Below are 26,430 nucleotides of genomic sequence, written 5' to 3'. Positions count from 1 at the left end.
TTGGCAATTATGTTCCTTTTCCCCCCAGAGACAATAATCCTTAACTATTCCACAGATTACTCAACACATTCATGCCATTCTAGTTGAATCTCTTAACTGTCCCTTAAACTTTGCCCATTCATACTGCCAACTACTTTCCTACTATAACCTGACCCCATTTACAAAAACCTATTCCACTACAGTTCTCCATGTCGCAAGTTGGGTTATAAAAGGGTCTATTTAGAACAATTCCATTTTCGTAATTTAAAAAAACAATATACACACAGCACACATAAAAATACTTCTGACTAGTGACTTTGGGTATTTTTAATTGCTTTGCCATTATTGCCTGTAATGCCATTTTGCCATCACCGCCATTATTGTATCTGTGTAGTGATTAGCATTGCTTTTATAATAAACTAAAGAAGTTACTAAAAACAACTAAAAGCCAGGCATAGTGGCACATGCCTACAGTCAGAGAGATTTGGGAGCCTAAGACAGGAGGATCTCAAGTCCCAGCCATCTTTGGCAGCCTCCATCCAACCTCAAAATAAAAAATAAAAAGGACTGAGGATGTGGTTTAGTGGTAGAGTGCCCTGATTTCAATTCCCAGTACTGCCAAATAAATAATAAAAACAAGTAAAAAACATACTTTACCTGATTTTGAAAACTGTCTTTTGTATCACTTATCTTAGCACTAATATTAATATAATTCTTTATTTGGACCATTAAGTTTGAGGATATAATAGTTCTTCAATAAATATTTGGTGAGTAAATGAAAGCGAATGACCTCTGGAAACATTATCAGCAGATAAAAGGCTAGATTTGGAATAGAAAGAACGAGGTTCTAGTCCTGTTGAGTTTATTAGCTATGCAACATTGGATAAGATACTACATCATCATTTATTGCATTTTCTGATTTATACATTATACAGTTGAATCTAGGTTTCCTTTAGGATCAAAAATTCTACAATTCTGACTTTTAGATAAACTATTCATTATTCACAATACAAGCATCATCAAGAGATAAAGAAGTCAGGCATGGTGGTGCACACCTGTAATCCCAGTAACTCTGAAGGCTAAGGCAGAAGGATCCCAAGTTCAAGGCCAGCCTCAGCAACTTAGTGAGACCCTGTCTCAAAATAAATAAAAAGGGATGGAATGTGGCTCAGTGGTTAAGCACCCCTGGGTTCAATCCCTGGTACATGCCCCTCAAAAAAAGAGAAAAGGGGAGACATTTGATTACCCCTTACTATTCTACAGTCCTTCTCTTTTCCCCTCCCTGTTTCTCCTATTATTCTCCCTTTATCTCAGCCTTACCTGTGACAACCATCCCTAAGATTTTTAGAAAAGTACAGTCTGTAATGCATGTGCAGAAAGCCATAAGAAATCCAAGTCCAAGAGTCCTGATCCTCCTACATGATGTGGTACAAAGGAGACCTTACTACCCCAGAAAAAAGGCTATCTGACTTATAGTCTGTCTAAAGATTCTACTCTACTTTATTTTTATTTTTTTGTCGGGGGTCGGGAGTACCACGGATTAAACTCAGGGGCACTGAATCACTGGGCCACATCTCCAGCCTTTTTTTTTGTATTTTATTTAGAGACAGGGTCTCATTGAGTTGCTTAGCACCTTGCTTTTGCTGAGGCTGCTTTGAACTCGCAATCCTCCTGTCTCAGCCTCCCAAGCCACAGGAACTACAGGAATGGGCTACAGCACCTGGCAACATCTACTCTATTTTAAAAAGAAAAAAAAAATGACATGTTTGGAAATATTCTGGGACAAAGAAAGTCATCTGCAGCCTAGAATCTTAGAAACAACCAAAAGGTGTATCATGATAGGCTCAATGACAAATGAAGTTCATCTACCATAAAATAATTAGGAAAAAAAAAAAAAAACAGGCTGGTTGACATATACTATATGTAAGAACAATAATTTAAGGGGTTCACAGAGGAAAAAACAGAAACCACTGCACTCTATCAACTGTTCTCAGAAAATAATTTCAGCTGGGCACACTAGCACACGACTATAATTGCTACAACTAGGATAGCCAAGGCAGGAGAAGCACAAGTTCAAGCCAGTCTCACCAACTTAAGACTGCTGAAAAGTTTAAAAAAAAAAAAAAAAAACAGGCTGGGGACGGCTCAGTAGTAAAGCAGTCCTAGGTTCAGTAGGTTCAGGTTCAGTAAGAGAGAGACAAGGAAAAGATGAATTTCCAAAACATAAATGCTAAACTAAATTTTAATAGATTAAGAATAAAAAGAAAAATAAAATTGTACTACCTAAAACTGTACTGTCAGAAAACAAGTGAGAGTCAGATATGATCAACATCATTTTATAGAAGAAACAGACTCAGAAGTTAAAAACTGGTCTAAGAGTACCAAGTCAAATTCCAACCTAAATGTTCTGACTTTAAATAACTGAACAACTATGGGATACCTATCTCTCATAGTCCAAATTAAGATGGAAAACACATATTTTTATTTGATCTCCATGATTACAAATTTAAGTAAAGACATCTACCTTCCTTCTCCTGGCTTTCATACATTCTAAGAGCCATGCAGGGGAGCAGCAGCCGATAGAACCCTTTAAGTAAAAACAGCTGGATTTAGCACTCCAACAAGAAGTTAGAGAGACCTTAGTATACATCCCAGGCCTGGTCCTTAACTGAGTAATCTTAGATGTATTTTACCTTCAAGTCTCTGGGAAGGGGTTTCCTAATAAGACAATTTCTTCCACAAGCTTGTTCTATTGGCTAAATGAGTCCATTCATTTATTTACTCAACAATTATTTATTCAATTTTGGAATGGAACTGGCTAAACAACAATCCATTCATTCCCTGTGTGTAGGAAAGAGGTTGTCCCAGTTGAAACAAAAAAAAAATTAAAGGTATGGTCAAATCTCCTCAAAAATACAAATGACAGAACCCTTTGGAAGCAAACATGGTATTTAGTAGAATGAGTGTCTTCATATATGAGGCACTTACCTTTGGACTGGATGTACCAGGGTTGTTCACAATCTAAAGATCCAAGACATATATTTCTAGTGAGTTTTGTGACCAAATATGCAAGTATACAAATGGATCATTTGTTTAAGTGATATGTCAAACATATCATTTAGTATTCTGTGTTTATCTGGGCCCAAGAAGCCCCAAATGTACCAGTGAATGAATACTTGGGACCTAGACTTATTTGTTTCAGCTACCCTTGGAATTGCATTCATCCTTGAAATCAGTGAAGCCTGACACTGGATGTGGTAGGCAGTTCCTAAAACGACTCCTAACAATCTGCACCTCTTGGTATTCGCCTCTTTGTAGTCTCTCCACAAGGAGTAGGGCTGGCATGTATGAGCACTAGATTACTGCAAGAGAGATGAAGCCTGAATTCCAAGTATAGGTCATAAACAACACTACTGCTTCCATTTTCTCTCCTGTGCCTTCTCATTTGCTCTTTGATTAGGTCTGCTGTTTTGTGAGCTTCCATTCAAAGGGAGTCACATGAAAAGGAACCTCTGACTAATAGCCAGGGAGGAAATGAATCTGCAAACCACGTCAGTGAGTTTGGAAATGGATTTATTTCAGCTGAGCCTTCAAGTACCATTATGACATCTTGACAACACCCTTGTGTTAGACTTGAGCTGGAGGACCCAGCTGGGTAACACCTGGATTCCTGACCCACAGAAACTAAGAAAGGTTATTTCTGTAAGCCACTAAGTCAGATGGCAATTTACAACAGTGATGGTAATTAATGTGTTTGGTAGAATCTGATTTATGAGCCTGATTTGTTATCTCAAGTTTCGACTATATATCAGGCCATTTCCCAAGCACTTAGGATACATCAATAAGAAGGCAAACATGGTTGCCTTTATAGAACTTACAATCTAGTAAAGAGAAAGAAGAAAAAATATCAAGTAAATACTCAAGTATATTTGAAGGTGATGAGTGTTAAGAAAAAAAGAAAACAAAAAGGAAGGTGAGGAGGAGTAACCAGGGGGAGGGTCAGAAAAAGAGCCACGTCAAGACTTCAGGAAAAGCAGTCCAGCAGAAGAGCTAATATGAAGGCCCTCAGGGAAGAGTACACCTGTAGTAGTACACATGTAGAAGAAACACCAAGACCAGTGTGAAATTTAAAAAACAGGGAAGAACAGCCAACAGAGTGAAGGATGAATGCACAGACCCTAAAAGTCACTGTCTCTCACTGAGCTGAGAAGTCATCAGAGGTGTGACAAGATCTAGCTTATGTTGTAAAAGATCACTCTGCCTAATGTATTTAGAAGACAGCAAGGGAACAAGGGCAGAGGGAAGTGACTAGGAAATGACAGACTCTTAACAAGTATCGGCCCCTGTCTACCTCTATAGCTATATTCTACCCAAGCTCTTCATAGCTCCAAGATACAAATTACAAGAATCAATTTGCTTTATGGCAAAATTAAGGCTTTAAATTCTAGAAATCAACAACGGTAGAAGGTCATGTCAGGAAGCATCAGCCTCCATCTAGGAAAAACAGACCAAAGATATGACCTTACAAATCTTACCTAAGGAATAAGAGAATTTGGCCAACAAAGGCAGGTCCTATCTTATATCTAAGAAATTCAGTTAGCTTAAGTTAATGCAAATGGAAATGGTCTTTTCACTATGATTTCTATTTACAAACTAATTAGAAATTCCACCAAAAATTTTTCTCATTGATTCTTTAAAGTACTAGTACATTCTACAAACCATGAATCCTTCTCAAGTCATTAAGAATTTTAACCTGTTTCCAGCTCGATTTTTATGAAATTGACACTACAGTCAGCAAGTATACAATGCAAAGGTTTGGCCTCTGCTGTCCCCTAGTGGAATCACAGTTTGCTACCTAAATTATTCATAAAATCTCTCAGAGCCACATAATGCAGACCAGTAAATACAGTGAAACTGTAATACTGCTGAAATGATCTTACCTGAGTACACTGGAAAATAAAACAGTTATATATAAACCCCTATCTTCTACCTACAGCTACCCTATTCTCCCCAAATAAAAGTATCTGATGTGTGTCTACTTTTCATTCCCGAATTTCTATTCTCACCTACACATTTTATAAGAAATAAAAGAACTTGGTTTTTTGAGCACCAAAAACTGAAAGCCCTACAGAGAAATGCTTCTTAATGGCAGAATATATCACAGAATACAGCATTTAAAAACTACATTTATATCTCTTGCCTCACTTGTCTCAAAAGGAGATCATTTTGTTAAAAGGGGCATGAATAGTTATGGAAACATGAGAATTTCTCAACTACTATAGATCCAATGAAATCTAGACAGGTTAATCAATTGATACAAAGCACCTCAAGATATTAAGTATCTGAATCACCCTTTATTCTTATTTAGCTAAAACAGAAAAAAAAAAATACAGATTCCCACCAACCTCAGCTACTATGCTAATGAATTCATTCTTCTATATTCATATATTTTTGTTCAATTCCAAAACACTATCTGGCAACTCTGTTTTAATTACAGTCTAACACGGGATTTTAATTAGTTTTCAAATTTTCATTTAGCCTTTACTCAACTCAATTATTCAGTCCCATGGCCCACGAAACTTTCTAATTATTTCTAAGTCCATTAATGGCAACTTTTGAATTGCCAGGGAAAAGATAAGAATTATATATGCTAACCTTTTCACTGATTATATATCTAAAATAGTCAATTCAGAATATAGTTAGTTGTTATGAATGGTCAAATGCGTTTCTACTTTTAAAATCAATGACCATATTAGAAACTACATTAAAACATTTTTAATTAGCATTCTCTCTTCAGACATAATCATTATGATGACTTTTTTTTCATCTCCAGTCATTATTACCCAATTTAGTGCTCACCATAGCATGTTCAACATTAGACTCTCAGCAACTTTACTAGAACCAAGAACCCAAAATATTTTCCTTCTTGAACCTTTTCCTAATATAACAAAATGTCCAATAGTCTTCATATACAATATTGCTAAATATTCTATGAAAGAATCAGTATGCCCTATCCACATATACAATTGGCACATCTATAAGACCTGCAAGTACTTCTCTGGTCTGTAAGTTGTGAGACATCATATCCAAACACCACTAATAACTTCTCAGAAGACCTCATTATGAACCATAATCCAAACATGTACCCAACAGATTAAAGACCTCTGTGACACCATGTACCTTTTATAAAATGAAAAGCGGAACGGTTCTATCCATGTCCCATTTTTCTTAAGTCTCAGAAAAAAACAAAAAATATAAAGTTTATTTGTTTGAAAGAGGAGCTCTATTAGTTAAGTTGTATTAGAACATGAATGTCATGGATTAGATTAAGTATCCCCAAAAAACTCATGTGTGAGACAATTCAAGAAAGTTTAGAGATGAAATGACTGGGTTAACCTCATCAGTATATTAATCCCCTGATAGAGATTAACTGAGTGGTAACTGTAGGCAGGCAGGGTGTCCTCTACAGGAGGTGGGTCCCTAGGTGTATGCCTTTGGGGCTTGTATTTTATCCCTGTTGAGTTCTTTCACTCACATGTTCCTTCTTTCTCTGTGTGTGTCTCTCTCTCTCTCTCTCTCTCTCTCTCTCTCTCTCTCTCTCTCTCTCTCTCTCTCTCTGCATCTTGGTGGTGATGCTGTAATCTGCTTTCTTCCACCACATCCTTTCACCATGATATTCTGCCTCACCTAAGACCCCTGAGGGTTAGGGTTAGAGTTGGCCATCTATGGACTGAGACTTCTGAAACCATGAGCCTCAAAATAAAGTTTTCTTCCTCCAATTGTTCTTTTGGTCACATCAGTAAAAAGCTGAGTAAAACAATGAACAACTTTCAGTTCAACTGAAACAAGGGCCACCATATTCCAAAATACTGTTTTGTTATTTTTTTTTTCCTTCAAGGACATCAAAAAAATTAGATGTAAAAACAGAACAGTGCTAAGTCCTGAAGGAAATTCTTAGATAATCCGTTAAACAAAGGATATACCTATTGCAGGCAACAGGCAGGTGAGGTAAAAAGATATATCAAGACTGCCAGAGAAATACATTCATAGTCTTTGCTCAGATGAAGACTCAACCTTGAGTCTAAAGATCCTATCATCCCTGGGAAAGCCTTAGATGTTCATGGCTTGAAATCAGAAGCAATTGCTAGTCTAGTTAGAACAACATTAAAATCCCTCTAAGTGATTCCTAGAAAACTTGGAATGGAACCACCATTTGACCCAGCTATCCCACTCCTTGGCCTATACCCAAAGGACTTAAAATCAGCATACTACAGAGATACAGCCACATCAATGTTCATAGCTGCTCAATTCACCATAGCCAGATTGTGGAACCAACCTAGATGTCCTTCAGTTGATGAATGGATAAAGAAACTGTGGCATATATATACAATGGAATATTACTCAGCCATAAAGAATGATAAAATTATGGCCTTTGCAGGCAAATGGATGAAATTGGAGAATATCATGCTAAGTGAGATAAGCCAATCTCAAAAAACCAAAGGACGAATGATATCGCTAATAAGTGGATGATGACACATATTGGGGGGAGGGAGGGGTTAGTGTTAGGGTTAGAGTTAGGGTTAGGGAGGGGGACAAGAATGGAGGAAGGAAGGACTGTACAGAGGGAAAAGAGGGGTGGGAGGGGTGAGGGGAAGGGAAAAAATAACAGAATGAATCAAACAACATTACCCTATGTAAATTTATGATTACACAAATGGTATGCCTTTATGCCATGTACAAACAGAGAAACAGCACGTATCCCATTTGTTTACAATAAAAAAAAAAAAAAAAAAAAAAAAAAAGACTGGAAAAAAAACCCCTCTAAGTACCCAATCATTACGTTTTGATGAAAAGGAAAATGGGAAGAAAATGTAAAACTGAAGAAACAGCCCATCTGTGACTAATCCCAAGTAAAAAACCTAAATATTAATCACAATGAGTGTTTTTCCGAGGCAACCATTATAAAGCTCAGTAAGAATTATTCTTACTGCAATTCTTTATTCACCCAGTTTCTTACGATCAATTTCTGAATGCAGAATTACTAAGGCAAAAAGAGGTACTCTAAAGCTTTGGATAAGTCTTACCAAATGCTACCTAAAATGTTGTTAGCCATTTACAATTCTACCACCAGCACATCTTCCAGCTTCAATGCAACCTCAAATGCATTTCATGTGATCTTTTTTATTTATTCAGATACATTTGTATGTTAGTTCCAAATCACTGCGACTTTGATGTCTTCTTTTGTAGACAGTTCCACATAGATTTTGAGCACATATAAGGGGTGTGGAGAAGGGAAATGTAGAAAACGAAAAGTATTTACCAATACCTCCAATTCCCACTGGGAAGAAGGGAAAAAGGAAATCAAGACTCCAAAATACTGTCCCTTTAATAAAGCCTATAACATAGAGAGGTAAGAGTACAAGATGGGACCAGAGGACTCAGACTGCCTAGATTCAAATCCTGACCCTGTGGATCTCTGAACACATTGTTTACCTACTTAAAGACTCAGTTTTCTCATCTGAAATTATAAAGGTTATGAGAACTTAATGAATGATGTTAGGTGAGCAGTATGGGTGAAAAATTTAGAAGAAGAAAGGTCACACAAGAAACTAAAATAAGATTAATGTATTTTTCTCAACATTAATCAAGTCTCAGTCATAATGAATCACAACTGTCAGGTTACTAACAAACCACTCCCCAAATGCCAAACCAATACTCACCTAATTTCTCCATTCTTTGTCTGAAGAATGCTTTGTTATTTAAATAGTACCAAAAGCAAAGAAATGGACCAGGACACATACCTGGCAGTTCTACCTGCTCTGTGAATATACGTGTTGGCATCCTCTGGACAATCAAACTGAAGAACCCAATTTACAGCTGGAAAATCTGTACAGAAGGAATGTCAAGTTAAAAATTAAAAAATCAGTTTCAAGATCTGTCCTGCTATACTATTTTTATTTCACAATACTGCTTGCCAACACAAACTGGTATCAACTGTGAACTCTACTAAAAATAAAATTAATTGCAAGAACCAAGAAATGATAAACACTGCTTCTTGGACAATGTGAACTAAAATTAATGACAGTATTTGAATGTGAAGATTATTTCACAACTGACACACAAGAGACAAATTGCTTTGTGTCAAACAAATAATGAAATACCCTGATGTTTAATAATCTTAAAAAGAAACATTCTTCTTGAGGTCTCAGTGAACTATATAACTGGATTCTAAATTTAAATAAAGGTTTACATTACCTACTACTTCTACTTCTAATTGAATTGTTCTCTTTCTAGATCCCTGTCCCTGATTCCGAGCAATAATTACTTCCTATATACTTAGGGCTATAGCAATTTTCACTCATTTCCAGAGTATCCTCTGAGGAGAACTACCGCTAAGGCAGGAGGATCACAAGTTCAAAGTCAGCCTCAGCAATTTAACAAGGCCCTAAGCAACTTAGCAAGACCCTGTCTCAAAAGCAAAAATAAAAAGGAGCTGGGGATGTGGCTCAGTGGTTAGGCACCCCAGGTTTAATCGCTAGTACCAAAAAAAAAATAAAATAAAATAGTGACAGTTTTATGCTTATAAGTATCATTAAGTCATACAACCTACTCAAAAGGGTTGAAATTTAGTAAGGGAGAAAGTCAAAAAAAACCTATAAAGCAATTTTTCTCAGAACTTTAAGTAAAAAGTATCTCAGAAGGAAGTCAGAAGAAAGGGGATATTGCAGGGCTAATCAACAGGTTGAAAGCAACACTTAAAACTCATGCCTCATCCCTCACCCAGTACAGCTGGGTCTCTTAGAGCAAAAGTTTTGTACTAGAGAAAGGCTCCAAACTCCAGGATATCAGAGAGGGCAGAAGGGAGAGCACCAGAGCCAGAGTGAAAAAGGGATCCTGAGGTAAAGTCTTCATGCTTCTTGGGAGGCACTGGTGTCAACTTCCTTGCTAGGCTTCCCCAGAGCCAGCAGCAAGTTTAATTTACATGGGATTGGGGGTCACTTCTCTGGAGAAATTACATATTCAAAAAGAATAGAAGTCAGTATTTTGAATCCTCCACAAAATGACAGACTTTGTCCAAATACCCTCACAGTGACAGCCATTAGTCAACAACTCTAGGTACTAAAGGGAAAATAAACAAAACTGTGTTTCCACTCAGAAAACTAGGCATGTAATGCCTTCTTGAACATTTGAGAAATCAGAATTGGGAACACAGAAATCTAAGCAAATTTTATAACAACTCAAACACAGTATGAGAAAGAAAACAGTATTACTTCCCTCAGCAGGAACTATAGTCAAACAATATAAACACAAAGCTTTTATCTAGCCAAAACTCATGCTATAACAATATAAAAAAGATGGGGGTTAGCAGAAGACAGATAATTGTGAGAGTTAATAAAAGGAAGTCTTTGAGTAATTTCTAGATATGTTGTCATGAAGTGGTAGTATAAGATTACTTAGTTAAATAGAGCTAGACACCAGATAAGAAATATGATTTTAAAGTAATTGCTTCTAGGTGAAAAAAAAGAGGGGTAGAGCAGGGTCTGTTCAATTGCAACTCATTATCCCACATAATTTTATTAAAAAATAAAATTAAGGTCTGGGGTTGTGGCTCAGTGGTAGAGCACTTGCCTAGCATGTGTGAAGCACTGGGTTTGATTCTCAGCACCAAATAAATAAATAAAAATAAAGGTCCATTGACTACTAAAAATTATTTTGAAAATAAAAATTAAAAAATTAAATTAAACCTAAAATAAAATTAGAAGATACAAATGTATTCTGAAGTTGTTCTTGCATAGTGACAAGGAAAGCTGAGAATACTGCACATTTTTATGTACAAAAAACTGAAAACTTAAGTGTCCACTGTTACAGGAACAGACATGTAACTGGGGAAATTCTTTCTCTGTGACACTCTACATAAATACATTAAATCTTTATACATCACCATGGAACGATCTCAAGAGCAAGTCAAAGTTCAGCACTTATGACACTGTTTATAATAAAAAGCTTATCTATCACCTAAGGTAATACATTCACAAAGTACTTTAATAAACTAGAATTGAGGCTCTTGACCCTTTTTTTGCTATAACCCCCATTTCAGAATGATTTTAACAAAGCAAAATACACTGGATTATAAGAAAAAATATTTATAATATTTATAATGAAACATTTTTATTAAATTTTTTATATACTAATGTATATGCTTGCTTACTAAAATATTAACACAACCTCATTATGGGTCTAAGAAGCACTATATTTTGTAAATAATAATGTGAGTGTAAATAATATTCCAAGTTACCTGTAACAACTAATATATAATGAAAATATGATTTTAAGTGCTGACAAAGTCACAGGAACTGTTGAAACTATGACAGTTTGTTGCTTACGTTCATAGAGCTAAATTTCAGTCAAAAGTTAGTGATAACTAGGTTTTTCTCACCTCTATTTGCAGTTCACAGATCTGCTAATTTCTACTCACTGAACCAGATATAAGAAACTAAAAGGTTACCTTCCAAATATACCATAGTAACTGTCTGGTGGGAAGGAGGAAAGTAAAATGAGAGAGAGGGTACAAAAAGGAACTACATCAATATTTGATTTAACAGAATCCAGGGAAAATGTGACAAAATATTACTATCTATTGTGACTGGACTGTGTATGTGTGAATCTTTTCGAATTATTATTTTGCAAAATGGGATTATAAAAGGAATAAACTTCAGTCTAAAACATGCTTTTGTTGACCTAGAACTACTTACTTGAGGTTCAAAAGTCAGATATAATTGGAAAATAAAAAATGTTTCAAAACTACACAAAGAACAATGCAGATTGGAGGGAGAGTTATCATTAGGCTGAGAAAAACCTAGAGTTTTTAAAATATGTATACTTCACTACTGTCTCCAGTCACATGTGGACAAACTGGTATGATGCTTTAGAATAAGGGCAGGAGGAGGATCATGATAAAAATAATTGTTAAAATGATATAATGTGTATATCAGAGAACATAAGACCTACTCTTCATTCAGGTTTGAAATTTGTCATAATTAAATACATAAAACAAAGCTACCAAAGCTACCATCTATTTATTCTCACCTCTTATTCCTACCTCTAAACTACTTCTACTTTCATCCTCATTCTACTCTCACAAAGCCACAAGGTATACATAATTACCATGGAATGTTTTAAATAAATTTTGAGTACAAACAGTGATTTTTTTTTTCTCCCTGTACCAAGGATTGAACCCAGGGGTGGTTAATCACTGAGCCACATCCCCTGGCTTTCTATTTTTTTCTTTTGAGACAGTCTCACTAATTTTGCTGAGGCTGGCTTAGATCCTGTGATCCTCCTGCCTTAGCCTCCTAAATTGTTGGGATTACAGGAATGCACTACTGTACCTGGCTTAAAACAGTGATTTTAAATAAAAATAAAAGGATGAAAAGAAGAACTTCAAAAATTCCTGTTAAATAAGTTACAATATCAACACATTTTCAATTAAAAAAAAAAAAACAAGATTTTTTTTTTTCCATACCTTTAAACCTTGGTTTTACAGGCTTATTAGATTCCAAGATGTAATTATATCATGAAACAATGATAAAAGCACAAAAGATACAAATATTACAGAATGTTTCACTGTCACATCCTTAATGTTAATTAACTTATTAATTTACTAATTTCTCCCACAAGAAAAGAAAAACCCAATTATTTGAATGTATTAGATTTCCAAAAATACACCTTAAAATTAAACTGTGCTTCCCATGATTACAGACATTTCATTGTAGGAAGTTTTCTTACCCAACCCCCTGGCTGCAATATCAGTAGCAAAGAGTACTGCAGCTCTCTTGCGAACAAATTCATTATAGACTTCCATTCTTCTCATCTGTTGCTGTCGACCATGGAGAGCAAGGATAGAAATACCAGGGCGAAGACGGCAAAAAACTCGATACAGGTACTGAACCTAGGCATTAACCAAAGAATGAGTTTGGTACTCTGAATGGCAGCAGTAAAGCTTAAAAGATGAACAGCAACAATGCATTAATGAACATAAATTTCACCAATTAAAAGAAAATTTAAATATGGAGCAGAGAAAGGCAAATGGAGTTTAGAGTCTTCAATTTTGTGCTCATATTTCCTAAAAGAATTTTGAAAGGAAAAATACATTTCAGTTGACATCAAAAGTCTTTCCAAATTTGAATAATTATAAAAAGACAATTTCTAGTTAAACTGATGTTTTAAAAAAATCCTTTTCTTCTATTAAATGTCCAAGGCATTCTAAATAGCAGAACTACAGGCCACCAACCAAGTGACTAATATGTAAAGAAATTCTAACAAATTTTATTCCTTTTCCTCCTTTTACAGTTCTTGCCCTCATAGAACTGCATATTAGGTTTTAGGCTTGAAAGCTCCTTATTGATCACGTGCTATTTCATAAATTTTAGTGTTACCTTTAATTTCCTGTGTCCATAGGCTGTATTAATTTTCTCGTCAGACTGAGCAATTATTACAATAATGAACACAGAAATGACCAAAATAAGAGATGCTGGGTTTAACAGACATTAGATATAAATAAAATTGTATTTTAGCCAGGCAGAGTGACACACATCTGTAATCCCAGCAACTCTGAAGGCTGAGGCAGGAGGATCTCGAGTTCAAAGAGAGCCTCACAGGAACTTAGTGAGACCCTAAGCAACTCAGTGAGACCCTGTCTCTAAAACAATATAAAAAAGGACTGGGAATGTGGCTCAGTGGTTAAGCACCCCTAGGTTCAATACCTGGTACCAAAAAATAGGGGTGGGGGTGCTGGGTTCAATCCCAGTACTAAAAAAAATCTGTATTGTAAATATATCTCAATGTATAGACCTAGAATGTATAGCTGTTATTTTTAGTTTTATTTATTTATGTTTATATTTCTTAAATGGATTGTATGGACTGTTAGACAAGACAGAGTTTAACATCATTTTATTCCTACTTTCTCTTTCTAAACTAGGTATTAGTAAAATCTATTCACATAAATATAGAAAATGGACCCAAAGAAAAGCTTCTCTCTTTCAACTCCTATAAAATCTGCCAAAAGTCACAATGAGAAATGACCAAAAATTACTTATCTCAATAGCTACAACTCCATTTAAATCTCTCTTCAATTCTGTTCAAAATAAAGAATGGGAAACCACCTGAATCATGCAGCAACTTATTACTAAGTCATTAGTGTTGTTCACTTTCTCAGCAGTAATTCTCTAATGCCAGGGAGGTTCCAATAATGAAATAAGGTACCAGCAAGATTAACAACAAATGGATTTATTCCTTTTTCTTGTAAATATATAAAAAGGGCCACCACAGAAGGGGAAATAGCAAAGGAGACCTGTGGACCACAGATGCACTCTCAGGCAAATCAATCTTAGAAAAAGTACATGTGGAAATTTGGGAAGTATAAATTAAATTCATGAAATTGTAAAATCTGACTATTGAACCAAGACTGACCTTGAATTCCTGCCCTTTTAACAAACCAGCTGGAGTGGAAGACATACATGGAATGAGGACACACGTGGAATAAAGTCATTGAGGTTCTAAGCATGGAGTTTAAATTTAAGTCTAACAGACAGAAAAAGTCATTGAAGGGTTTTAAGCAAAACAATGACATATTCTAGTGTTGTTGACTTTCCAAGGTCATGCTGGCTATAAATTGGAAAAATTAAAGAAAACAAAGTGAGGGAATAAGGAAGGGGAGCAGTCGGAGGCTAAGAGAAAGTTAAGCACGGTCCAGACTGCACTGGAACAGAGGAGGCAGATGAGAAGTGATAGAGCCAATGAGAAGTCAATAGCTTGAGTATGGGATTAAAACAGACAGGAATTAAGGATTCTGTCACTTAATGAGATGGAGAAGAGTTGGGGAAAACAGTTCTAAGAATAGAAACTCTTAAATTGTTTTTATTATGTTTTATTTGCAATGCCTTCTAGAAACCACCAGAAATATCTAGTGACCAAGGGAACATATAAATCGGGAGCTCAGAAAAGAATCTAGGCCTTGACATATGGATTTGCCAGTTGTTAACATACAGGTAGAACTTATAGCCATAAAACTAATAAAAGTACCTACCAAGAAGGCATAGATGGAAAAAGGGCAGAGTAGATAGGTCAGGGAGGCACTCCAAATTGCAGTGGTCAAACAAAGGTCTCACAAAGGAGTTCAAAATAGAGCAGTCAGAAAGCAGAATGGGAAGACAAGCTAATGAGTGTGGAGTCACAAAAGTCTGAAGTGTTTCAACAGGGAATGATCAGTTGTATCTAAAGCTTCTGAGAGGTCAAATAAGATAAAGACTGATAACTTAGCACTGACTCTGGAAAGCTTTCTCTCTGAAGGGCTGATTCAGTGAAGGGCTTAGGAGAGAACAGGAGGTTTAAAAAAAAAAAAAAATGGCTCAGACAGGAGAGTAAGTCTTTAGAAGAGACTGCTGTGAATAGCAGAGAAAGAGGCAGTGACTGGAAAAGGACAAGGGATATGTTTGTTTGTTTGTTTGTTTTCTCTTAATATTGGCATTACTAAAAGAATAAGGAGAAAGAAAATGTGGGACAAAGGGGACATTTGCAATGGCAAAGGACTTACATAAAATGAAAGGACAGGGAATGGAGCACACTGGAAAGGTTGGTCACAGACACAAGCAGGGACAATTGTCTACTGTGGCAAGAAGAAAAGCAAAGTAGAAACTTTTTAAACACAGAACTCAAAATGACTTCTAGTATCTAGGAGACAAAGTTTTGAAAATCTAAAATAGGTACTAAGAAGCTCTGAAGTCATTAATTACATGGTAAAAGGGTAGGGTTCGGTGGACAACAGAATAGACCACCACTTGCTTTTCAAGAAGCTGGAGGGAAACTTACCTGTATACTTAGGGTAAGCTATTATTAAGGCTATCGATCTAGAACTGATCTATTATTTGCTTATATGTTATCAAGAATCTGAAATACAGATGAAAAGTGGTACACAAATGAACCATAATCACTTTTCCTTAAAGGAGAAGACCAAGTTTTCTTACGCAGCTCTGAATCTCCTATTCCTAACACAGGGCAAGAATTCATGAAGAGTTTATTAACCAAGTAAGAATATAAACAAAACATTCCAAAATAATAGGGAGAGGATCAACTGATTCTAAAAAGAGTGTCAGAGAAAGACTTTCAGGTATAACATCTGAGGTCAGCTTTAAAGAACACCAAATAGTTTATCCAGTATGAGGGTGAAGGATGCAGGAAGGGTAGTCCAAACAGATCAGTATGAACAAAGATAAGAGGCATGGGGGAAAAGAAGGCGTGGGGGGGAGGAGAGACATATTTGGTTCCATATTCATGAAGGGTAGGAAAGGGTCAGATTATGAAAGGCTCTGCTTAGCCAAACTAACAACTGTTTATTTCTACCAATATTTATTGGAAACTAATAAGTTTCCAGGATCATTAGCACCTAGCACAATATTAAAGACTGACAGTTCTGCCTTCATGGAGTTCAAAGTCTCTCCATGGATTTGTTACAACAACACAGGATTCTCATTATCTATGAATTCCTCACCTCACCTAGCACTATGTGTCTCATACAATATAATATCTGTCTAACTGAAATTTGGTATCTCAAAGGAAATGATTCAACATGAGTACGTTCAGAAAGAAAAATAAACAGCTGGTACCTCTTTGCAACTAGAGAAAAACACAATACTCTTCTTCTTCAGATGACTTCTCAAAAAGGAATACAGCACACTTATTTTTTGCTGCAGCTCACAAACTATGTAGTTCTGTTCCAAAGTTAGCAGGGGTACTTGAAAATTTGAGAGAAAAAAATGTATTAAAAATAAATTGTGGAAGTGATATTGCCCAAATTGTATTTTATACTGTGTGCATGTATGAATATGTAACCACAAATCCCACCATTATGTAGAAATATAATGCATAATTAAAAAATGTGGGGGAATAAATGAAAACGATGCATTGTACCTTTGGAATCCACACTAAAAAAAGGGAAATTTTAACAATAGCATACCTCTCAAATTCTCTCCCCTCCCTCCTTACCCCACTCTACACACACCTTTTCTCTACTGAACCTTAGGAGACTAATTCAACATGTGTTAAAATACATTCAAAATCCCCTTCTAGAATACATGTCAAAAGACACTCAAAATGGTCATTTCTGACAATGAAGAGTCAAGGATGACTATGAAATGTGTGGAGGGACCCACCATCTACAAAAAGCAGCATAAAAGAACTTGTTGGATTGATGGTAATGTTCTATATTTTACTGGGTTTGGGTGACAAAAATATACACATTCATCAACATTCAGCAAATGTACACTTAGAATTTACAGATTTTATGGTATGTAATTTTATATCAAAGAAAGAAAATATATAAATACTGATGGTTGGTATGAGTGCTGAATATTTAGGAGGACAATATCTGCAACTTATTTTGAAAAATAAATTAAATGGGTTAATACACAATCAAAGGGATGGACAAACAACTAGTAAATGGATACTGCCATTAGGTAACATCTAGTTGACAGATATGAAGTATTTACCAAAGTAGTCTTTCAATTTACTAAATAATGAAATTTTTTAATAAATATTAGAGAAATATACATGCATTTACTCTTTGAATAAAACCACCTTTATGTTTCTATTCCTAAAGTACAATGGTACACACACACACACACCACACACAAGACACACGACATTATTTTAAAAACAGAAAATGAACAACCCAATTGTCCATCACTAGGGAACACACAATTAAGTATTCAACTGTGAATAGGAATGAGCAATTATCCATTCATCACTATGGAGTGATCTCTGGAACTCAGTGTTAAGGAAGAAGTAGCAGAGCAATACATAGTCCAGTAACATGTATCAGTGTGGAGGTATACATATACACATGTACACACACCTGTGTGTATGTTTGTATTAAGGAGAAAACAAAGGCAGACACCAAAAACTATACATCAATTGGTTCTACATGACGCCAAAATCATGATTTTTAAAATTAAAAATTATTGATCCATGGCAGATACTGCCCAGAGAATGAAAAATAAGTCACAGAATTTAATATTTACAAACACATCTGATAAAGGATTATTCTCCAAAATATAAAAAGAACTGTTAAAACTCAACAATAAGAATGTAGTTTTTGTTGTTTTTGTTTGTTCTTTGGTATCAGGAATAGAACCCAGGGGTGTTTTACCACTGAGCTACATTCCCAACTCTTCAGTGTGTGTTGGGGGGGGATGGGGGAGAGGGTCTTGCTAAGTTGCTTAGGGACTGCCTGAATTCTGAGGCTGGCCTCTGAACTTGCAATCCTCCTGCCTCAGCCTCCCAAGCCATGGGATTATGGGGGTGTACCATAGCACCTGGCAAGAGCAAAATGTTTTGATTAAAATAAAGGAGAGGCCAAAAAATCTAACAAACACCTTCCCAAAAGGGATCTACAAGAAGCAAATGAGCATGTGAAAAGATGTTCTACATTATGTCATCAGGAAATGCAAATTAGAACAATGAGATACTGCTATTTACTTATTAGAGTGGCCAAAATCCAGAAGAATGATCACAGAAGATATTAAGAACATGTACCACCGGAACTCATTCATTACTAGAAATGCAAAACAGACTAGCCACTTCTCAGAAAGTTTGACATTTCTTACAACATCAAATCTTACCATCTGGTCCAGCAACATGCTCCTTGATATTTACCAAAAGGAGTTGAAAACATGTCCACACATACACACAAAAAAAATCTGCACAGATGTTTATAGCAGCTTTCTTCATAACTGTTATAAGCTGGAAGAAATCAAGATGTCCCACAGTAGGTGCATGGATAACATGTGTCACATCCAGACAATAAGATATTATTCAGCACTAAAAAGAAATGAGTTCTCAGGGCTGGGGGTAAAGCTCAGCCGTAGAGCACTTGTCTAGCATGTGCAAAGCCCTGAGGGGTGGAGGACAAGGAAAGAAAGAAGCTCTCGAATCATTCATAGACATAGAAGACACTTAAATGCATCTTATTAAGTCAAAGAAACCAACCTGAAAAGGCAGTATGTTATGATTCCAACTATATAACATTCCGAAAAAAAACAATGGCGATATTAAGTTCAGTGGTTGCCAAAAGCTAAGGGAGAAAAAGGAATACATAGGCAGAGCGCAAATAATATTTAGGACGCTGAATGAAAATACTGTACAATAACTATCACATTACATAGGTGCAATCATAAAGTTGTCTAAAACCTTAGAATGTGCAACACCAAGAGTGAACGCTCATGTTAACTATGGACCTCAGGTAATAAGAATGATCAGTAGGTTCATCAATTGTAACCGTGCTACTCTAGTGGGAGTTGTTGTTAATGGAGGAAGGGGCCTCATGGGAAATCTTCCTCTCAATTTTGCTGTGCATCTACACCAGCTCTAAAATAAAGTTTTTAAAAATAAATAGGTCATAGCCACAGGAGAATATGAGAAAAGAGTGAAGTTTTATTAAAAAGTTCCAAAATGAGCCAGGTACAGTGGTACATGCCTATAATCACAGAGACTCAGGAGGCTGAGGCAGAGGGAACACCAAGTTCGAGGCAAGCCTGGGTAACTTAGTGAGACCCTGTGTCAAAATAAAAAGTATTGAGGGCAGACCCAGGAGCCATCACCTAGTTAGGCCACTTGCCTAGGATTCTAAGTCACCTCAGTCATGATCAGTCAGTTGCAGGGGATCCAGCAGCTGGTAGGCTGCAGAGAAGGTGTTGGAGGCCCGCAATCAAAAGAACCAGAGGCTGAAGCAGGTCAAAGAAGCTAGGCTGAAATTGAACAGAACTGCATGCAGAGGGAGAAAAAGTTCAAGGCCAAGGAAGCTGCAGCACTGTGATCCCATGGCAACTGCAATAGTGAAGTGGAAAAGGAGACCCAGGAAAAGATGACCATCCTGCAGACCTACTCCCAGCAGAACAGGGATGAAGTCTTGGATAATCTCTTGGCCTTTGTCTGCAACATCTGACCAGAAATCCACGAAAACTACCAAACAAATGGACAGGAGAAGGAGGAAGCACCTGCTCACTGGATGGCACTTCAGAACACTAGTGTCGTATGGATATGAAGCTTTAGCAGAGCTTGAGTTCTGTTCTTACAAAAGGCGCTAAATTATTTTCTCTGTGATATCTAGGTCCCTTTTGGACAGTAGTGAATCTAGCTTCTTTGTACAGCCTTAGTCCTTATCCAAAGGTTTCATCTTTTCACCTCACCCTTCTTAGAGATTTAATGAGTATGTGTTTTCCTTTGCTTTCTAGCTCAGGCAACAGATGTATCAATGTTGACTTTTTCTTCCTTAGATTTAGTAGAAAAAAATTCTTTGAAGAAAGAAAGGGATTAAATCTTTTCCCCTTATACTTTCTTGAAAGTCAGGGGCTTTATATATGAAAAAGTAGTAAATAGTTATTTGTAACTTGTCTGAAGCAGCAGCCAGTCTTAAAGTCATCCATTCTGAATAAGGGTTAGAACAACAAATACTAACATACTTGTTTGGGCTGCTGTTAGTTTATTTTAATCAAAAATACTAGATGATAGGACTCAAGAAATTGTTACATGTTATTATTTGATGTACTGATAATCATTTAAAAGTACAGACTATGCCATACAAAAAAATAAATTAATTAAAATAAAAAGGGTTGGGGCATGTAGTGGTAAAATGCCCTGAGCCCCATTTCCAGTAACCAAAAAAAAGGCCCAAATATATATGAAATTTATAGCTTAATAACATAGGAATTATCTCCAAGGACTTTGTTTCATTTTTACTAAATAAGGAAAAAGAAATGGAAAGGAATTAAAAACTTTTGCAAGTAATCACAATAATGTTGGTATTATCCTGAAACTGTCTTAAAATACTGATTGACAGTAGATCCAAGATAGTGGAATAAAGGAGGTTGTATTCCTGGCTGCTCTATGACATGAAACTAAGAAAGCAGACAAGGCAGCTTCTTCACAAGGTGGGTGAACAAAAAGAAAGTGGGGGGCAGCTTTATTGGAACCTAAAAGTGGACAGTCAAAGCAGACTGGGGACACAGGAGGTTCAATACAATAAAGAAAAAATTCCCAGTGGCACAACCACTGTGAAACTGCGCCGGAAGCTTCAACCACAGAGGTCCCTCCATGAGCAGAGTAGAGGGGTAAGGAAATTAAAGGAGCCCGCATTTTTGAGAGGTTCAAGGTGTATCTGGGTACGGGAGTATTTAGAAACCAAAGACACTGCCCAACAAACCTGAAGGACTTGCACGATATCTGAATGTGGGGAAAGAAGCCACTGTCTCTTCAGGCAGCGTGTGAGAACAAAGGAAGCAGGAGGCATCAAAATACCAGACCTTAAATTATATGTCAGAGCCATAGTAACAAAAATGGCATGGTATTGACACCAAAACATACATAGACCAATGGTACAGAATAGAAGACACAGAGACAAACCCACATAAATACAGTTATCTCATACTAGAAAAAGGTGCCAAAAATATTCACTGGGGAAAAGACAGCCTATTCAACAAATGGTGCCAGGAAAACTGGAAATCCATATGTAGCAACATGAAATTAAATCCCTATCTCTCACCCTGCACAAAAACCAACTCAAAGTGGATCATTCTTGCCTCCATCCCACCCCCCACCATGTATCATCATCATCCGCTTATCAGCAAGATCATTCGTCCTTTGGTTTTCTGAGATTGGCTTATCTCACTTAGCATGACATTCTCCAATTTCAAGAATGGAGGAAGGAGGGACTGTATAGAGGGAAAAGAGGGGTAGGAGGGGTGGTGGGGTAAGGAAAAAATAACAGAATGAATCAAACACTATTACCCTATGTAAATGTATGATTACACAAATGGTATGCCTCTACTTCATGTACAACCAGAGAAACAAGTTGTACCCCCTTTGTTTACAATAAAATAAATAAAAACAAAAACAAAGTGGATCAAAGACTTAGGCACTAGAATAGAGACCCTGTGCCTAACAGAAGAAAAAGTAGGCGCAAATCTCCACTGTTGGCTTAGGAACTGATTCCTTAACAAGACTCCTAAAGAGCAAAAAGTAAAATCAAGAATCAAAAAATGGGATGGAATCAAACTAAAAAGGTTCTTCACAGCAAAGGAAACAATCAAGAACGTGAAGAGAGAGCCTACAGAATGGGAGAAAATCTCTGCCACCTGTACCTCATATAGAGCATTAATCTTCAGGATATATAAAGAACTCAAAAAACCTAACACCCAAAAAAAAGAAAACCAAATAATCCAGTCAATAAATGGGCAAAAGAACTGGACACTTCACAGAAGAAATATAACTGATCAACAAATACATGAAAAACTGTTCAACATCACTAGCAATCAGAGAAATGCAAATCAAAACTCCACTGAGATTCCATCTCACTCCAGTTAGAATGGCAATCATCAAGAATACATGCAACAATAAATGTTGATGAGGAGGTGAAGGAAAAGATACACTCATACATTTGCTCATGGTACTGCAAATTGGTGCAACCACTATGGAAAGCAGTATGGAGATTCCTCAGAAAATCTGGAATGGAACCACCATTTGACCCCATCACCCCACTCCTAGGTTTATACCCAAAGAACTTAAAAATCACCATACTACAGTGAAGCAGCCACATCAATATTTATAGCAGCTCCATTCACGATAGCTGAAGTATGTAACCAACCTAGGTGCCCTTCAGTGGATGAATGGTTAAAGACTGTGGTATAAACACAACAGAAGATTACTCAGCCTTAAAGAAGAATGAAATTATGGCATTTGCTGGTAAATGGATGGAAGTGGAGAATATTATGCTAATTGAAAAAGCCAGTCCCAAAGAACCAAAGGTCTAATGTTTTCTCTGATATGCGGATTCTACTTCACAATAAGCAAGGGCCTGGTGGAGGTGGCTACAGATATTTTCAACTAGACAGAGGAGAGTGAAGGGAGGGGAGAGGGATGGGGGTAGGAATGATAGTGGAATGAATCACATATTATTATCCTATGTGCATATATGATTACATGACCTGTGTCACTCTACATCATGTAGAACCAGACGAATGGGAAGTTATACTCCATTTATGTATGATATGTCAAAATGCATTCTGTCATGTATAACTAATTAGAAAAAATAAAAATGTAAAAAATACTGACTGACAGAACAAGTCTCTAGGAATAAAGGTGTTTGGAACAGAAGAGATACTTACCAAAAATGAAGCTAAGTAAAATCCTGTAATCCTAAATTTAATTTATAAGTACCAGTATGAATTCATGATATGCTTGCTCTTTAAAAGGTCTGTCCAATAAGAAGCCTAAACTAAACACAGTGACCACCCTACTAACACTTAGACTATAATACTTAAATACCATATTCTGCTAAAAGAATTTAAGAATGAAAACATGGATGGTGAACCCAAAACACCACAAAGTAGAGTTGAAAGACTACCAAGCTGTGTCTTAAGTACACAGGAAACAAATTTAAGGATCTCCTCTTAGTCAAGTGTTTTAGTCAGCTTTTGCATCACTACCGACCAAAATACCCTACAAGAACAACTTAGGGGAGGAAAAGTTTATCTGGGGATCAGGGTTTCAGAGGTCTAAGTCTACAGACAGTCAACTCCACTCCTCTGGATCCAAGGTGAGGCAGCACATTATGAGGGAAGGGAGAGGCAGAAGGAAGCTGTCCCCCCTCTCATGGCAGGGGCATGGAGACTGGAAGAACAATCCTTCCAGGGCACATCCCCAATGACCCACCTCCTCCAGCCTTGCTCCACCTGCCTACAGTTACCATCCTGTCAGTCCACTCAAAGTAGGATGGAATGATTAGGTTATAGCTCTCGTAATCTAATCATTTTGCCTCTGTTACTGCGCTATCAGTAGTTTTGGGAGAACACTTCATACCCAAACCACAACACGAAGTTTGGGGCAACTGATGAGAAAATGTTAAATGTTACTTCTATTGTGTGAAGGATGAAAAAAATGTTTAAAAATCTATAAGTTACATATTAACACTTCATTGAGACATCATTAAACATTAACTGAGTTCATTTTGATACTAAAAAAAATGGTCATCTTCAGAAAATGCTGGGGAATCAACTCGGTTGTCTAAGAACTATACCAGACATACTCTACTCTTCTCTTTCCAGTAACAACTGTACCTCTGCTAATCGCAGTTCACATACAACAGCTATCTGACAAAAGTACTCCAGCTAAAGAAAGACATTCAGAATATGACAAATTTATGAACTCTAATGAAATAATGGAATCAGGTAATAATTATCAGCTGCTAAAATTATAAGGTTAAAAAGCTTCTGACTCCTGTCATTAAGGAGCTGCTTGTATCAGATTAACCCTTTGACATGGAATACCACTAAAAAAACTGAATTAAACATAAAACAGACTAAGAAGTTATCCAGAGAGCAACTAGGCAGCCAGGACTTCATCTATTAAAGAAAATGGAAATGCGCTGAGGCAAGCCACATATTAACCTCACTATCACCCAACAACCCTCAGCGTTTGCTGATTCCAAGGCAGGAAAGAGACTAGGTAGCAGCACTAAACCTAAAGATAAACCCTTATCCCAAAAAGGAGGAAAATGGCTTCTGAAATTTTTCCACAGGATTTGCTCAAATGCTTTTTCTATGAAGAACGTCATTGGAATTTTAATAGGAAATGCATTAATCTGTATAATGTTTTTGGTAGTTTGGCCATTTTGACAATGTTAATTCTGCCTATTGAAGAGCATGGGAGATCTTTCCATTTTCTAAGATCTTCAATTTCTTTCTTTAGAATTCTGTAGTTTTCATTGTAGAGGTCTTTCACCTCTTTTGTTTGATTGAGTCCCAAATACTTTTTTTCAGGTTTTTGTGAATGGGATACTTTTCCTAATTTCTCTTTTAGTTGATTCATCACTGATGTATAGGAACACAATTGATTTAATGGGTGCTAATTTTATATCCTGCTAGTTTGCTGAATTCATTGAGTTCCAGAATATTTCTGGTGGAATTTTTTGGATCTTCTAACTATAGAATCATGTTATCAGCAAATCATGAGCTCTTCTTTTCCTATTTGTATCCTTAAAATACCTTTCTTTTGTGTAACTGCTCTGGTTAGGGTTTCAAGGACTATGTTAAATAAAAGTAATTGTCTTAGTCCAGTTCTTAGAGGGAATGCTTTCAATTTTTCTCCATTTGGAACATGTTGGCCTTAGATTTAAAATAGATAGTTTTTACAATGTTGAGGTATGTTCCTACTATCCGTAGTTTTTCTACTGTTTTGATCATGAATGGATGCTGTATTTTGTCAAATGCTTTCTCTGCATCTATTGAGATAATCATGTGATTCTTGTCTTTACATCTACTGATGTGATGTATTACATTTATTAATTTCCATATGTTGAACCAAACTTGCATCCCTGGGATGAACCCCAATTGATCATGGTGCACTATCTTTTTATTAAGTTTCTGTATGCAATTTGCCAGTATTTCACTGGAATTTTCACATCTATGTTCATCAGGGATATTGGTCTGAAGTTTTCTTTCCTTGAAGTGTCTTTGTTTGGTTTTGGTATCACGGTGATAGTAGCTTTATAGAATGAGTTTGGAAGGGTTCCCTCCTTTTCTCTTTCATGGAATATCGATGAGAGTATCGATGTGATTTGAGGAATATCGATGTGAGTCTTTTTCCAAAGGTCTGGTGGAACTTGGCTGAGAATCATCTGGGCCTGGGCTTTTCTTTGTTGGTAGGCTTTTGATGGCATCTTCTATTTCATTCCTTGAGATTGAATTGTTTAAATTTTCTATGCCTTCCTGATTCAATTTTGGTAGGTCATGTGTCTCTAGAAATTTGTCAATTTCTTCATGATTTTTTAGTTTGTTGGAGTATAGATTTTCAAAGCAGTTTCTGATTATCATCTGTATTTCAGTAGTGTCCATGATATTTCCTTTTCATCACGAATTTTAATACTTGAGCAATCCCAAAAAAACAAAAGTCAAATGTTCTCTCTGATATGTGGATGCAACAAGGAATGGTAAGTAGAGGAAGAATAGAAGTTCATTTGATTAGACAAAGGCGAATGAAGGAAAGGAATGGGAGGACGGAAATAGAAAAGATCATATAATGAATCGGATATAACTTTCCTATCCTTATACATGAATACACAACCAGTGTAGCTCCATATCATGTACAACCACAAAAATGGAATCCTAATTAGAATAAGTTATACTCCATGTATGTAAATAAACTGAAAAAAAGAATTTACTCCTAAGGAGTATACCAGCTCCTAAACTGAAAACACCCAAGGCAATATGAGGGAAGGCAAGTGGAAAGCAACTATTAGAAAACTACAGTACTGAGCAGAAAATTTGGCAGTCTCACAATGCTACAAAGTTCAGAGCCTGCCAAGATAAATAAATACTCCGGTTTTTCTGTTTAGACCCAGAGGAG

The 26,430-nt window shown here is 36.4% G+C and overlaps 1 protein-coding gene and 1 pseudogene across 2 annotated transcripts in view; one reads left to right on the top strand and one right to left on the bottom strand.

Moving 5' to 3' along the window:
- Positions 1-26,430, bottom strand: part of DDX10 (DEAD-box helicase 10) — a 394,465-nt gene that overhangs the window by 349,971 nt on the left and 18,064 nt on the right. The window contains 4 exon segments of the mRNA XM_079101583.1: positions 8,781-8,865; positions 12,766-12,928; positions 16,641-16,757; positions 16,759-16,768. Of these exon segments, the coding sequence (XP_078957709.1) occupies positions 8,781-8,865; positions 12,766-12,928; positions 16,641-16,757; positions 16,759-16,768 (375 nt within the window).
- Positions 16,794-25,638, top strand: LOC306638356 (V-type proton ATPase subunit G 1-like; annotated as a pseudogene). Its single transcript has one exon. The product of its transcript is annotated as a V-type proton ATPase subunit G 1-like (transcript).

Source organism: Sciurus vulgaris (genome assembly GCF_902686455.1).
Source record: "Sciurus vulgaris genome assembly, chromosome: 11".
NCBI lineage: Eukaryota > Metazoa > Chordata > Mammalia > Rodentia > Sciuridae > Sciurus > Sciurus vulgaris.
The sequence above is the reverse complement of the archived record's forward strand: the minus strand, read 5'-3'. Positions and strand labels throughout refer to the sequence as shown.